The sequence below is a fragment of the Haliaeetus leucocephalus genome, unplaced genomic scaffold (genome assembly GCF_000737465.1).
Source record: "Haliaeetus leucocephalus isolate CR32 unplaced genomic scaffold, Haliaeetus_leucocephalus-4.0 Scaffold280, whole genome shotgun sequence".
In the NCBI taxonomy this organism is placed as follows: domain Eukaryota; kingdom Metazoa; phylum Chordata; class Aves; order Accipitriformes; family Accipitridae; genus Haliaeetus; species Haliaeetus leucocephalus.
Window position 1 is genome coordinate 108,167 of NW_010972716.1, and position 15,811 is coordinate 123,977.

Below are 15,811 nucleotides of genomic sequence, written 5' to 3' on the forward strand. Positions count from 1 at the left end.
GTAACACCATAATGAAACAGTACACATGAAAGTAACCTGACATCAGCTGAACCGATTTATTATGAAAAAGAATTAAATTAAAGATTACTTGGGGCTCAAGAGCTGCAGCATTTTAAAATGGAGTTCTAAAGGTTAATGCACTTCAGATCTACTTGGTCAGGTCAAAAGCATTCCCTTCAAAACAATTCCCAAAAGGCCCCACACAGCAGGCTGCAGGACACTGCACTCTAAGAAAGCCACAGTCCTCAGTTCTTTTTCAGGTCATGAAAGACCAAATTGCTCAAATAGCAGAAGCACCTGCCTTTCTTGCATACTCTGAAGGTGTTGTTGGACCACTTTGATCCCTGTCACATAAGATACTGTCACCAGTGCCATTGGACATGCTAGCTGGGAGTCAACTGTTTATAATGCAAATCACAGTCATGTAACCGGTAGTGAGATTGATCATCAGTCTCTCACCTGACACACAGCTCAGAGTATGATGTTGGCAAATAATAAAAAACACCAGTGAGAGAAGCACTCACAATAAGGCTGCAAATATTGTTATTTTGCAGTGTATATGTAAAACATGTTTTTACATTCTTGATGTAGTGCACACTATGCAAAAGGAAAAAAGCACCTTGCTTTCCTCCAGTGACCCAGAGTCACAGCCAAAGTCGGTTCAGGACCATTGGAGAGAAGAATGCAAACGTGCCCCTGAGCTGAGTCCTGCCTTTCCAACTGAACCCACAGCTGTGGAAGTGATTGCTGTTTCCCTTCTAAAGGGAAATGAAGTGATGCGTGTGGTTATGGTTTTACAATGTGCACTTTCTTCACGCAGGACTTTTGAAAGGCATCAGCTGTCTCTAGAGTGTCTTGTAATAACCTTGGTTTATTAAACTGTGGGGTTAAAGACATTAGCCACCTTGGCCCATTAGCAGCATCACTGAAACAGGAGAACAAGTCCTCTTTGAAATGCAGTTTATTCTACAAACAATTAGAGTAAAATCTGTATCTAATTTCCATAACTGCCTATAATACCAGAAGGAAAAAGCACAAGAGAGAAGTATATTCATTTGAATGTTACTGACAGCTGTTTTCTAAACTACTCACTTGCTAGGGAAGCATTAAATGGGAGCTTAAATACTTCCTTTAGTTTGCGCTCATGTTCTCCTCTTTGGGCATTTTGTTTCCATGCATCCACATTCATCTACATGCACATATGTGAACTGGACTGTCTTATGCTCAGAGCAAACCAATTCCACCTTCACTTCATGACTTCTTTTTTCACGGCAGCAAATGCATTTGTGTTCCATTTCACTGGCCTCAAAGGAATACCTATAGAAATGAGATTTGCACATCAGTCCGCTGCCTGTCGTCTTCCCAAACTGATCCGTATTTGCTGCTCCAAATTGAGGTACTTCTAAGGAGCAGAGGTGCAAAATATCCTATCTAATTTTCTGCTTATTCATAGCAGTCTTTCCTCAGGATGCTACTAGCCATGTAGGGCCAGATCCTCTGACAACAACGGGGAAAATCCCAGTAGCTTCAGTGGATTTTGGATTAGCCCCATTCTGGCAAGGAAGAAAGGAACAATTCATGCAGAGACCTAAGAGCAGGAAAAAACTCCACTAAACACCAGAGCTGTTAAAAAAACATATAAGGACATGTTTAAAAACAGGTAGTTAATAAATTTAGCTGATGTTTTTTCAAAGGGACCTATTTTCCTAACCTAAAATAAGGCACTCCTGTCATACTAAAGACATTTCATCACATCGCTAATGACTGCTGTTCTGCACATGCAGTTTCCCAACCAGGCCCTTTTAAACAGCAGGAAGGGGACAAACATCTGCAGCCCATTGGTGACAAAAACCCAAGAAGACCAGACATTGGGGAGGACAGAGAAAGGTTTCCTACTTACACAGAATAGGTACTGCATGTCCCTTCACAAAAGGGCACTGGAACCGGAGCAGCTGACTTACAGTTGTTGTGGATGATATACTGCTCTTTCAAGCTGCGTTTGCATTTATGCGGCAGGTCAATACCTGCATAGGAGAACACTTCTGTTAGACTTCTTCAGACTGGGGAGTAAATGTTTTGAAACGTATCTGCTAGGAAACCAAGGGCAGATCATCCCACTAAAACTTTTTACAGTTCAAATGCATAACCAAAAAACCAAATGAGAGTGCAAAGAGGCACCAATTCAGCAAAGCAATTGCCTGCTGGTCAAGGTACTTTTCTATTTGTGGACTAGCTTAAATGAAGACTTATGTATAAGTTCATGTAAAGATACTGTTGAAACAAGACCTAAAGGAGACATGCAGGGTTTGGGCTTTTTTAAACTGCTATAAATTACATTTGTGACTCTATAACAACCTATGATTTCTGGGTGAATGCTACAGGAAAAAGACCCTTTTTTCCATGCAATTTCCAGATGAAAGAATACAGAGTATATTTTCAGAAATTTTATCAGGAGTGTAGTTCAAACTAACAGTATTTCAGTTATTTAAAAACACAGAAATGGACATCAAAGAATTTTAGTGTCCCCATTGGAAGAATAAGGCAGATTTTTAGCTTCAGCTGTGAGGTACAAAACAGCTCTGCTGCTGTAAGAAGTCTTCCAGTCTGTGGAAACTGCAGACTCCCAGTGCATGCAGAAACAGGACTACAAGCAGGGGAGAACCTAACAGTATTGGAATAGGGAATCAGTGATTTAATGCACTCACATGTCTTACAACAGCCATCTGAAGTCACATCAACTGTCCCCTATATTGAAAGCAAACATAACCAGAACAGTTCAGATGCACATATTGCTAAGCAGCTAGTAGCAACAATGAGAGTTCAGGTATATTCCCTCATCTCTAACCAACACAGATTTTTCACCAAACCTATTTGTGTACCAATTATATATAAAACTGCTTAAAAAAAAAAATCCAGCAATGACAGGAGTGAATTTTCTTAAAATTATATATCCTCTCACAAGCCAGGTGAGATGTCCTGTAACATGTGCCTGACCTTATGTATTGTCCTATTGAAGCCAGCACAAAAAACCCAGGCCCAGAAAATAACAGCTGCTCCTGGAATTGAACAGCTTCACCTGCACAGAACCTACCCCAAAGCTAATTCAACTCAATGGCTGTCTTTGTCCCCACTTTGATTTTCAGATCTGCTGTGAAGCCCCACGCTTCTGAAGGTTACTGGAAACCACTAATTGCTGAAAGCTAGGGCATGAATGATACCCCTTGCTCATTCATGTACCACTTCTTTGCTTAGTGATGCACTACATATCAGAAGATATTGTGTCCATCAGTTCCCCCAGGGGTCCATGGTGAGTTACCATTTGCTCAATTTCATTTCGTAACATTGGCATTTCTCAAGTGATGAAAAATCCTACTAATGCTATTGCCCCAATACTCTACTCTTTCACATTCAGTGCTTATCCCACAACAAGTAAAATGTGTGGGTTGTTTGCAAATAGTTTTGTTTTACTTCCATGGGACATTCCATTCAGGGCTGAAAAAGCACATTTCCTTCAAACAAGGATGATCAGCTCAGAAAGATGAAGAAATACTGAAGTGGCTCATTCAAAACAGTAAAGAAAAGTCCCAGACCAGCAGCAGGGCTCATTCCAGAAGTCTCTTTTTCTGGCTCTAAGATACTTACTGGAACACAGTTTGATTCTTCAAATGGTAGGCAGACCTTTACTGTACTAGTCAAGGAAAACTGGCCCGCTGATTCAGTGCATGTGTACTGAGTACAGTTGTCATACGGAGCTTTATAACTCTTTCCAACCTGAATAAAAATAGGAAAAAAACCCACAACCCAATATAGTATAGCAATAAAAATAGAATAATGCAACAGTAATACAGTCAATGAACTGGCAGAGGAACTGGGCTGTTCATATAACTCTGAAAGTGCTGAGATGCCTGGAACTCACATCTGCAAATTATGTACCAGACTCACCCACTATCAGCCTATGCAAAATCCCTTCTGTGGCCACCTAGGTGGAAAGAATCAAAAGCTGGTGGCAGAATGAGCACAGAGGTATGAATGGAAATGCCACAATGTAGGTGTGTTAATGTATGTGGAATAAAATATACACAAAAGAAAAATAATTCTTTTAAAGGATTTCAACAGGATTTTTAATAGATGGAAGAAAAGCAAAAAGTGTGAAAGAGGAGAAAAGTCTTCATAACAGAGGCTAATGGATAAATGCAAAGCCTCCTCACAGAAACATAAAAATTGTATACTGGCACAGGAGAATCTAGCTTACAAGATAAATTACCGAGGAATAAAAAGATGAAATAGAAAAGATGCAGAACACAAGAGCTACCAGAGAAGCAATAGCATGTAAGACAACAGTCACTGGTTGAGACACCACCGTTAACTGTTCACAGGAGTAGCAGGCTGTAATAAAACCAAAGAGCTAGCCTGAGGCTCAGTCCATGTCTGCACAATGCTACGCTCACAAGACATGATGTATTACCTGGGTGTGTTACTAAGTCACATTACACTACAGCAGCTATGCCACTTTTGATTTCTGCCTCAGCAAATTCAGAACTAGTGGTAGTACAGCTATATCAGCTCGCTCACACTATTTAGCCCTGTATCTCCAGGGCAAGATAATGACACTGTTTCCAGATTGGAGCCAGCTCATGTATCTCTGCAAGAGCAGTATTAGACAATGTCACCACCCCCTCCAAATTCTTTCTCTCTGTTGCATGTCAGGAGGAGGGAGGATAACATGGTTTCTATTCCTGCCAGAGATGCATAATTTTTAACACAGTGGTGTCTGTGAGATGCACACAGCAGAGAGCAGCTGTATAAACATCTACATTTACTTTGGAAATATGGACATTTTAAAATCTCCTCTGTCTTCCCAGCCTCAAAATGTATGACACTGGTTCAAAAAATGCTGAGGTATTTTTGATAATTGAGCCTTGTGTGCAGAGCAAGGGAGTGCTTACCTCAATGGTCACACTGCCAAATGGAAAATTTGCCACACAAGCCACTTGCTGGCACTGGCTGCAGCACTGACCTTCCTCTTCCACATAGTGGAAACCCTGTGGGAATAAAGTTTCTGTTTAGTCATGTTACCTGACCTCTTGTTCATGAAGCACCTTTGGATCAAAGCCACACTGGAGATGGCACAGGAAATGAGCCACCCTTCTGGTTTCATTTCTGTTGTCTTTAGAACCCTGTTGGAACCACGTTAAGCCTGACAATCAAAGCTGACAATTTCTTTCCCTTATTGAATGTTGACTTCTGGACATTTCATTTACCATGAAGACCCTGTCATCGGCTATTCTTCTTCAGGCTAATCAAGTCAGGCCAAATAAATTAATTCAGCGTATGATTACTTGCACAATCTACCACCAGTGCTTGGTCTGATATGATTATCCTCAAGAATTGCTGCTGTCAGACATGTGAAGGCCGTGCATCAGTTATTTCCTCCCCTCTTTTTAAGGTATCCATTGGTCTCTTGGTGGGTGTGGGTGTGGCTGGCTTCAGGATAAAGGATAATGGTTTTATCCATTTTTACAGTTGGTGGTGGGTCTGGCCTTATCTGGGCAAGAATGGAAAAGAAACCACTCTTTGCTTACATTCAGTAACAGACTGAAAGTTTGTGTGCAGACTTTCAGCTCATGAGTACTGAGAAGTGTCTGGAAACATATAAACCACTGTGCAGTTTCTTTACAATCTTGATTTTTCGAGCTGACAATGGACAACACCAACAGAACAGCGCAAACACCGTCTTTCAGCAGTTGGACTTTTTAACAGGTTTGCAATCATTGTCCCTCAGGGCATCTTTCCAAGGGTGATGTCTTAAATTTGCTAGAGCAAAAATAACCAGCACCCTAAAAAGGACTTTACAAAATGTCTAAAAGAAGATTAGATTCCTCTTTCAGTGAGGAAGCAGTTACACTATCCTAGTTTTACAGTACATGCCCTCAACAGCCATTGCTCATGGCTGGGGAGGCTGAGCATGCAGCGCTGACCTGCTGGCAGGTGGTTTGGCATTTCACTGGAACACACTGGATGCGGTTGGTCCGTGTTACAATGTCCTGCTCATCAGTGCACACACAGTCCTCACAAGAGCTTTTAGGCACCATTGCTCCAGGCTGGAAATATAGCGGAGAGGGGAGACAGGCCATGACAAGAATTCAGTGGGTTCTAGAGTAAACATACATCTCCTGGGCTATCAAAAATGAATGCTTACGCTTGGGATTTATTTTTGGAAGAACTTCCTGAAACGAATACCTCCAGATCTCTAAAACCTCACACTGTCAGTATCACAAAATGAACACAAGACTGACACTCCCAAGTGCATCAATCACGTTAAATGAGTTATTATGTTATCTCATAAATTCCGTGCATCAATTTTCACTCAGTTTGACCTAGTAATTAATCTTACAACATCCAATGACATTTTAAATATGTATTCAATCACAATTCTGACTTCTAGACTCTAAAACACAGGCAAGAGGTCATTTAGTAAGCAAGCTACTGGTCTCCAGCGTTACCTATTCGGTAACATTCCCGATAGACTACTGGCAGGGAAAAATTACGTGCCATTCCGACCCTGCTTTTTATGTGAGTGTTGACAATAACGACTTCAGAAAATTCTGACTCAGGCAGCATTAATCTGTGGAAAGAAGTGTCTGGAAGAAGACCTACCTTAAATTCAACTCCTTCAGAAACACATACACCTTTTGGTACTGTAAGAAAAAGTAAAATGAAAAGGATGTGCCAAGAATGATGTAAACAGTAACTGTACTCATTTCTGAATTGTGAGTGATTTAGAGGAGACAAAGAGTAGAACTGAGCTTATTCACTAGACTTAATATCCCGCACAAAAGAGGGGAAAAAAGTAACTAGTACATGGTGCTAATTGTTATTTGGAAGCCCACACGTAGCATCTGCTCAGACATTATGCATGAAGTGGGTAGTAATTCTATATCCTGGTATTTTCCATATGGAAAAATCTATTTACCTCATGTTTTTTACCCATACTTGAAATTAGTTGAGCTTTTCTTTATTGTTAAACACCTTGCTGGCAACAGAGCCAGTGGGAAACTGGGTCAGGTATGTGAATCTGGAAATATAATTTGGCAGCAGAGCTTCTGGATGGGTTCAATGTAACCAACATTCAGTATCTGATCAATAACTTACACTCACTGAATACTAGCTACAGAGAATCTGCACCAGTTACTCCACCTCCAGAAAAAAAAAGCACCAATAAAGCACCAATAAAGGCTGAGAGAAAAGGGGACAGGCTACTGCTTATGATTTTGACTCATTTAGAAAAAATGAAATAGACCAAGGAATAAAAAAAACACCTTAAGGAAACATGGTACTTACTACAGGAGAAGATAGGACAACAACCATCCTCAGATATACCAACCACTGGTTGGAAGCCTAAGTCACATGCTGTTTTGTTGATAATGCAGGTTTTTATATCACATTCTGCAATAGACAACAGAGATAAAATAAGCCAAAGCATCCTGTCCAGCAGTGTTACTTGCAGACAAAGCTTGAACATCCAAGAAATTGGGTAGAAATAGATGATTCTTGAACCACATATCTTTGGAGTTTGGGACATGTTCAGGTGAAGTATCCCTAAGCTTGCTCTACTGTAAAGCTCTTCCCTGGACATATACTTCTCGCCCTTGTTCCTGCTTCTCTTCCCCCACTGGATGTCATCTCTAAAAAAACTAAACAACCTCATCTGAGAGAAGTGATAAAGAAACAAGTTGGTGTAAAGGTAATGAGTCAGACAGTGAAAAAAATGAAGAGGCAGTGGATGAGAGCCAAAGATGTAAAGGTTGGGACATGCAAGGCAAAGCACCCTGACAGTGCCCACTGCTCCCTCAAGGCATCCAAGGAGCCTAATGGACCTCTGCCTGGCAGCATGACAGGAGGAGGAACAGAAAAACATCCCACCACCATTGCCAGGATCCCCTGTCGTGCATCTTCCTATAGGTACTGGGAACGGCCAGGGTTAGGAGCAGGCTGAAGAGGAGGTCCTGTGCTGTGGTGAGCATTTGGGACTGGGAAGATGCAAATGGAAAGGTGAGGGCAAAGGTATATCAAGAACCTCCACAGGAGGGCTTGGGGGAGCCTGGAAGACGAGCACATCCTCCCTTACTGGATGGTTCTCTGTGCAAGGATCACCCTCTCATCTCAGAAGAGCCAGAGGATCCTGTGAAGCACCCGGTGGTCCCAATGATCCATGGGGGATTTTCCAACATAAGTATCTGGCAGGTTGTGGCACTAGTTTAGAATACAAGCCAGACCAGAGGAGGTCTCTTCTGATAGCAAGAGCTCCTGGCATGTAGATGGAAGAAATGACCACTCAGGTGTGTTTATTTGAATCTGGTACCTGTGGGGTACCAGATCTCACTTGAGGATTGCTGCTAAAGGCAAGTGATGCTACATTATGACATCTGAATTATCAACTCACCACAGACTGTCTCTGTGCAGCATGGGTCATCCAGACGAGTTTTTATTTTGCGTACAAAGCCCTCTTTAGTGCAGTTGATAGGTGGAGATTTAGCACAAGGGCGGGGGAAGCAAGAGATATTCAAGGTCACTTCATCACAAGCACAGTATTGACAGTCATGCTCCCAAGCCTCTCTAGGCTGTGAAAACAATAAGGATAGTAGTTCAGAGAGCAAAAACTAGAAGCATTATATTAATGAATGCCTGCTGCAAGACAGTGTACAGCTGGGCTGCCTAATTTATTATGTAGGAAAATCAGAGTTCAAATCCCAGAGGGAGGAGGAGGGAACAGTAAGAAAAAATGCTATTATGCATCACCTTCCTTTACAAACTTATGTATTTCCAGAAGGGAAGCCTGGTAGTTCTACCAGGAAACAGTGATTCCCACAAACTGCTATTTCTGCTTCTGTACCTCAGGCGACTAATGAAGTACTGGAGTTAATAAAATCTGCCATTTTCTTCCCACTGTCATTGCAGTTCACTGGTATTTAAGCTTAGAATTAAAAGAAGAAACTCATGCAGTCATTTTTATAGGAGGTCAGAGCACCCAGCTATGGTATAAAGACAGTATTTTCCTTTTCCTTACCCGTTTCACTGACCCATCTTGTGCAGTGCAACCTATAAAATGAATTACAGATTCCTTTAATGATAACTTAACTGGGGAAAACAATAGAATCAGGACAGGAATAGGAGGAAGGTCTTGAAATATAAGAAACAGCCACAAAGAAAAAGAGAGATCCAGAGTGCAAAGTCACGTGTTTTGTACCCAAAACATCTTAAAGATCCTCCTCTTTGTTCTTTTGAATGTTGCACTTCCTGCATAAGAGCAGGCAGAAATTGCCAATCTGAAACATTTCCAGCTTAACTAGAAAGGGTCAGTACCAAGGTTTCCCCCATTTCCTCTGTACCCAGAACATTCCCCTTAATCTGCACTTCTAGTCAGGCTCTTATCCCCCCTTCCCATCCCACTATTTGCATTATTTCTTACCGCAGACAGAAACACAAATGCCATCATGCTCATTCAGCAGAATTTTTCCATCAGGACAGTAGCATCCCTCAACAAACACTGGTGTGTTGGTTTGGGAGGGGACGGTGTCCATAATGACTTCTCTGCACAATTAGAATATAAACAGGAACTACTGAGAGGCAGAAATGTGCCCCAGGGCAATCAGACACTTAAATCCCAGGGGAATAGGAACTTCTAGCCTTCCTCAGCAATTTTCAAGCTATGGACTTGAAAAGTGCCTTCGGAAATTACCCACCTGCTGAAGCAAGTGCTTCTTTTTGCTTCCCCGCATGGTTTGTATACCTGATCCTGAGCACAGCTGGCCTCTGTGGAGGATTACGACACCCAGGTTAGAAAGCCTAGACCCATGCAAACCCTTCGGTGCACAACGGACAAACCGCACATGCTAAGGCAGCCCTCCCCACGGGGCCACACAGCCCAGGCCCCTGCCCGGTGGGGGGGTCCCTGCACATCCAGTAAGAGGGGATGGATGGCTTTAGCAAGGTATTTGAGCCAGTACTAGTAGTGGTTGCCCCTGAATCACTGAGTCCCCCCGAGCAGGGCAAAGCACACAGGGAGCAGCTGTATGTTGCTGTTTGGCGGTGAAGCTCTAGCTAACACACAGGGCTCCTCAGCTGAGCTGCTCCGGAGGGACCATGAGCCTGTTTCCCACTCATTTTGCACCAGTTCTGGACTGGAACAACCTCTTTGATTTGTTCCTGTTTTTTCTCGCGTCCAGAGCAGCTCATGAAAGATTGAAGCCTGATGATGTGGAGGAACCCAAACAGGCGTGTAGGTGAGGAAGAACAGACTGGAGTTGCTTCACATCCAGGAGGTCTTTCCCAGGCTTACCGCACTGCCCGCTCGCCTGCCTCCTCCAGTCCACACAGACCCCGTGGAGCCCGCACAAGGCTGCATATGTCTGCATGCTCTGGCACTCGGTGCTGGGGTGCTGTTCCGAGCACCCGCTGGCCACACATGCCTCATAGTAGGGCTGTGGGGGGACTACGCCATGGCACTCGGTCAGGTTCCTTTGCAAAAAAGGAGACAGACATGGCATTTCACTTCCTTGGGCTACTTGCAAGGAAGAATTCAACTCAGAAACAAACCCATCCACACCCAGAGAAAGCCTCAAGGTAAAGATACAACTACAGTTTGCTCTGATAGGCAATACACCCACACAGCTTAATTAAGAATGAGCTTTACCTCCCATTCTTTATAATGCTTTGAAAGGAAGCAATTTTATGTTGGACTCATACCTTCAAAGAAAAGTCTCCTGCACAGCTCACAATTACAATTCTATATGGTGACATTTTTATGTCGGCATGTTTGACAATCCTGCTTTAAACCACAAAATTATTTTAAAAACAGACACGCACATCTGCTTTCTATATTCTGTGTTCCTTTTCATCCAGAGCTTTCAGATACCGAATTATAGCTAGTTCCTGGTTGGCTTCTCTAGAACGGACAGGCAGAGGGAGTGCCAAGCAGCAGACCCTATTGAGGGAGGACTGATTTTGATGCAGCTGAAAAATATCTGCCAAACTCAGGAACATTCACATATCAGTTCACTGCTCAGTTTTTCAAGGTGTGCTAGACCTCGTATTTTCATCATGTCCTATAAGCAGTTCACCCAAGTCACGTAGTGAAGCACAAAGTTATCTCATAGACTTATTTTTCTGGCACTTTTTGGAGTTGTCTTACCAGATGATTTTACACAGATTGGAAGGCTCACAGTGCTGATGATATTCAATCTCAGCTGGTTCTGAGACACCTGGATTACAGTATCTGTTGGTAGGATCTGGGACTTTCCAATCTAATGCCATCTCTTTGAAGGACTCAATAACCTCACCATTCCTCTTCACAGCATCATCAGACTTCTCGTTGGTGCAGGTACCTGGTGGCAATATAAAAACAAAGTGTCAGTTGGAGGACAGTTGATGCTGATGAAGCTGCTTTTAGAGAAAACCTAGAGGGAAGTTCTGCTCCTTGTGGAAAGGTAACAACACGTGGGGTCCTGGATGAGTTCACAAGAGCTGTTTGTAGGAAGAGAAATAGTTTGCCAGTTACTCATGAAAACCAGAGTTGACGTGTTGGTTGACACATTTCTTCTGGTGGCTAAAGCAACTGAGATGGTGCTGTCTAGCACAGGACTGTCCAGATTTCATACATTCCCATATTGAGTAAGTAAGATCAAGAGAAAGAGCCTATCTCCATCCACCAACAGTCTGTGAACAGAATGAAAGTGACTTAAAACTGTCTCCTGGCAGTGTCTTTCCACCAAACAGAGATAAATCTATTAAAATTTGTGAGAAATAGAAATCGGTGGAGTTGCAAGCATTTAGGGATGTTTACAAGGGGACGAGAGAAAGAAGGAAGAAAATTTATTGCATTCATTCCTGTCAGCTGATGAGGACACTCACCACACAGTCCCATGGTATTGTTAAAAAACTTTCCGAAAGGGAGTTTTATGTAGAATGCAAGTCGACTGTAGGAGACATAAACGTCTAATTGAGGTATTTCAACTATGATGTAAAGGCCAGAACTGGTTATCCTGATACCATTCTTGAAAATGTCTGGAACAACTTTCTTATCATTAAACAAAATCTAAAAAGAAGAGAAACAAAAGGTCTCTATGGACATCCTTCTGTTGTGTAAGGTATACAGTTTGTGCAACTGGAAAGTAGAGCAGCACAAATTCAGACTGCAGGTGCACCAAATGAAGTCTGTCAAAGGTAGTTGTTTAAGCAGTTCTTTATGATTTCTTTTTAATATGTTGTAATTTATATTTGAATACTCATGTCAGGAAGAAAAACACAACTTTCAATTATGTGATCATTTCCCAAATTTTTAGAATATACAAATTTTTGTTGACACAAAGGAAAAAAGAGAAAGCAAGCAATGTAATTGCATTTCCTACCCATTCAATTTTTTACAAGCTTCATCCTTTGTCGTGACAGGACATTTGGCAGTACAGTAATATAACTACTGCAAAATAATATTGAAAATTCATTTTAACACAATACTTTACCAAGTTTGTTTCTTTTCCATGTTCCATTGCTTGTGTCAGAATAACAACAGAGTTGGAGTGAAAAATGAGAAGGGACATTGAACAAATTGCTCCATCAGTGGCACCACAGTAGTAGTTGTCTATGTGAATCCAGAAGATGTGAGAATCAGGATGAATTGACTTCACAAGGACATAGGTGCAGTTTTCTTTAAAATGATAGTATGTTCCATCAAAAGTCACATAATGCTCATTTCCCCATCCACTGCAAATACCTGGAAGACAGAGTGACAGATTTCAAGTTTGGCTTTTGAGCTTCTTGCAAGTACAAGGTGGTTTTAACTCTTTTACTCGCTTTCAGTGAGAGCTGAAATAACCAGTTTGATAAAGAAAAATTAGCCCAGCAAGGACACTCTTATCTGCTCTTAACCGTCAATGTTTCAGATGGAACTTCTGTTCCATCACATCCTACTGAATTAATATGAACGTAATGTAGATGTTGACCACGTAAACTTATCTTTCGTGAGGCCCAGCTGAATGTAACATAAATTTCAGGAACTCTCCTGCTGCAGTACTTACACTGACACTCAAAGACTTCACAGCAACCAGTTTCATCGTAGTGTTTTGTGAATGGGAAACCATTGACACAGAGTTTCAGTTGCTGAGGAGGGCAGGTCATGCTGGACAGTTTAATATTGTTTCCTTCTCCCAGGCAAGTGGCAATCTGGCAGTTTCCAAAGTTCCATGTTTCATTAAACTATTCACAGATTGAAAAAGGAGAGAGACACATAACAAAGCAATGTAACAAAATCTTTAAAATCACTCACAGCAACTATGCTCCATTCAGATAATTGTCTAGCATGGCATTATTTGCTATCTACTGTTTCTCTGGAAACCAGGCAATATGAAAAATATAGCAATCAACAGAGCCTTGATATCTACTTCTGTTCTATGATGTTTTGTATAGGACTCGATATTAAGGTCCTGACCATTTCCAATGATGGGACACTGCCAGATGTGGTTTCCTGGCCTTTTTTCAGCTTAGGTAGCTCTGCCCATGTACAATCATTTAGATGTTTCAGGTGAACCGAATAGTCTTCAACTTATTCCCTCAATTATTTGGGGGCTTCTGGTATACTTCTAAATCATCTAAGTCAGCCACACCTACAGTCCTGCTGTAGTGGTGGTTACCAGCATCAGAGGAGAACACCAAACCTTGGCTGCAGGCAATGTTGTAGCTGAAGAAACACATCTTCTTTCAAGCCTCTCACCTTTCTAGGAGGAATGAGCCCAAGACAATCGCTCACAGGAGTCCCCGTGGAAGCAGGAACTCGGCTTGTTGCACTGGGAGCCGATGTTGGTGGACAGGCTTCGGAGTCTGGATCACAGATCTTGGGGGCCTCAGTATGACCAGTTTTACACTCTGCCCAAATTAATTCAATCTGACATGATGAATTGCAAATGGAGTATGCACAATGACCCGATACATTCACCGGCAGAGAAATGTTTTCTCCTGCAAGGCCAAAACCTGACTGTTAGCACTGGACTGTGCATGAAACTGGTAGTTCTCAAGGCCTATGCATCACGGGTCGGCCACATACTCAGCCCTGCATTTAACTAGCTGGGTCTGCCTGTACCTGATGGCCGTGTTCAGGTATGACTGTCTGCAACTCCTTGAATTCAATGACTGAAACAGAGCTCAGTTCATCCAAATGGTAAAGGCTGAGGGAGGGCCACAGGTGGCTAAACTGATACTCTCCTCTGAAGTACATTAGCGGGAATTGAAAATGAGTACAGGAGGAGAGAATACTGAATACATCACTGAGTGCACCTGGTCTTCACAAAGACCGGGAGATAGGTGGTTCAGGAGCTACTAAGAGATGAAGAAGACTCTTCCCTCCTCTGTTTTTGGAATATGACTGTGGATTACAAGCCCATGTTCAGCAGTTTGGGATTCAGGGTTTGTGCTGGAGTCCACTGAAGTTAGCATCTGGTATAAGCTTCCTTACAGCAGGGATATCCAAACCAGGACAAAGTTACAGGATATGGGAGAGTTGTAGTTCTGAAGGTGTTAGTTACAGTTCAAAGATGTAACAACTTGTGGTAATGTGTAACTGCAGTGGGCTGAATGAGCACTTGCTGAAGCGCCTTTATCTAACAGTACATCTTCCCACATCAATGATGCAAGAAAAAAATTTGCTTCATTTCTCACCTATTTGCATCAATTGTCCATTGTCATTGCAGAAGCAGGGAGTGGCTACCACTGACGATGGAGATGCAGATGTTACAGGTTGCATATGTGGTTCTGCAGGAAATTAAATCAATTAATATTCAAATCCTCTGCAACTCTACTTTCAAGTCCTATGGTATCTCTTACATTCTCTACAATCATAAAAAGAGGAAAAAATAATCATTTTTATACAACCACCACTTTCTGTACACGTACACACTAAAATCATCCTCTCTGTATTTATATACACTCTATTACATTGTATGCTACTAGAGTAATACACACACACTCTCCCTTGTAGTTAGTTTTCTTCTGTATAGAATACAATAAACCACCCTTCTACTGTCACTTATTCATTCCAAATTAAGGTTTCTTTGAAGTTTCTAATCCTGCAGGACTTCACCTGACTTTGGAGAAGTGATTTCCAGTGGTGGTCCATTTTGCCTTTTAATGCCTTGTTGTGAAGAATCTGTTGGTGTAAATACAGACAGATCATTTAGATGTTTTACTATGCCACTTACACTCTGCTTTCAATAGTCCTTCCTTTCCTAGCTGTTACTCCATTATATTTCTTATTCCACTTGTTACCACGTTTAGTAAATACCAAACACACGGACTCACCATCAAGTCTTTAGCTCTTCCACTCACTTGAGTAGAGAAGCTAACTTTTAACTTACTTTGTCCCCTTTTTATAATTTACTCCCAGGATAATACATATTTTTTTAGCCACTTACTTTTCTTTGCTATAATCACGTAGCAAAATTCCACCTTTTCTTTATTTCTTTTTACTTTCTATTCTCTGTTCATTCACATCCCCTTCACCCTGCAACTTCTCTTTTGGGAAAGGAGTAAACCACCAGGCAGCTTTATTTTCTTGCTCCAGTGACCCATTTGAGACTGACTTATTCCAATGCAGAAAACAGCGTAATAAGAACCATAGTGTAATATAGGTGAAAAGAAGGACAAAACCAAGGTTTAGAAGATTTGACTCCTCATTCCTGAACCTTCAACCACCTTAAATTCTGTGCTTATCCTAGACATGCAGTAGGAATCTTCTTCCAAGATGGAGGAATCTTATTTCCATTAC

General features: G+C 41.8%; 1 protein-coding gene across 1 annotated transcript in view; it reads right to left on the bottom strand.

Annotated features, from left to right (window-relative positions):
- Positions 1–945: 945 nt before the first annotated feature.
- Positions 946–15,811, bottom strand: part of LOC104833315 (mucin-5B) — a 44,496-nt gene continuing 29,630 nt past the window's right edge. Inside the window, exons 29-47 of the mRNA XM_010569900.1 lie at positions 14,707–14,799; positions 13,766–14,007; positions 13,074–13,251; positions 12,519–12,769; positions 11,911–12,094; positions 11,192–11,384; positions 10,340–10,518; positions 9,744–9,813; positions 9,470–9,591; positions 9,068–9,099; positions 8,444–8,621; positions 7,342–7,446; positions 6,658–6,698; positions 5,979–6,101; positions 4,947–5,042; positions 3,643–3,771; positions 2,706–2,745; positions 1,901–2,024; positions 946–1,317 (exon numbers count right to left, since the gene is read on the bottom strand). Coding sequence (XP_010568202.1) covers positions 1,143–1,317; positions 1,901–2,024; positions 2,706–2,745; positions 3,643–3,771; positions 4,947–5,042; positions 5,979–6,101; positions 6,658–6,698; positions 7,342–7,446; positions 8,444–8,621; positions 9,068–9,099; positions 9,470–9,591; positions 9,744–9,813; positions 10,340–10,518; positions 11,192–11,384; positions 11,911–12,094; positions 12,519–12,769; positions 13,074–13,251; positions 13,766–14,007; positions 14,707–14,799 — 2,555 coding nt within the window. The 3' untranslated portion in view covers positions 946–1,142. The remainder of the gene's footprint in view (positions 1,318–1,900; positions 2,025–2,705; positions 2,746–3,642; positions 3,772–4,946; positions 5,043–5,978; positions 6,102–6,657; positions 6,699–7,341; positions 7,447–8,443; positions 8,622–9,067; positions 9,100–9,469; positions 9,592–9,743; positions 9,814–10,339; positions 10,519–11,191; positions 11,385–11,910; positions 12,095–12,518; positions 12,770–13,073; positions 13,252–13,765; positions 14,008–14,706; positions 14,800–15,811) is intronic.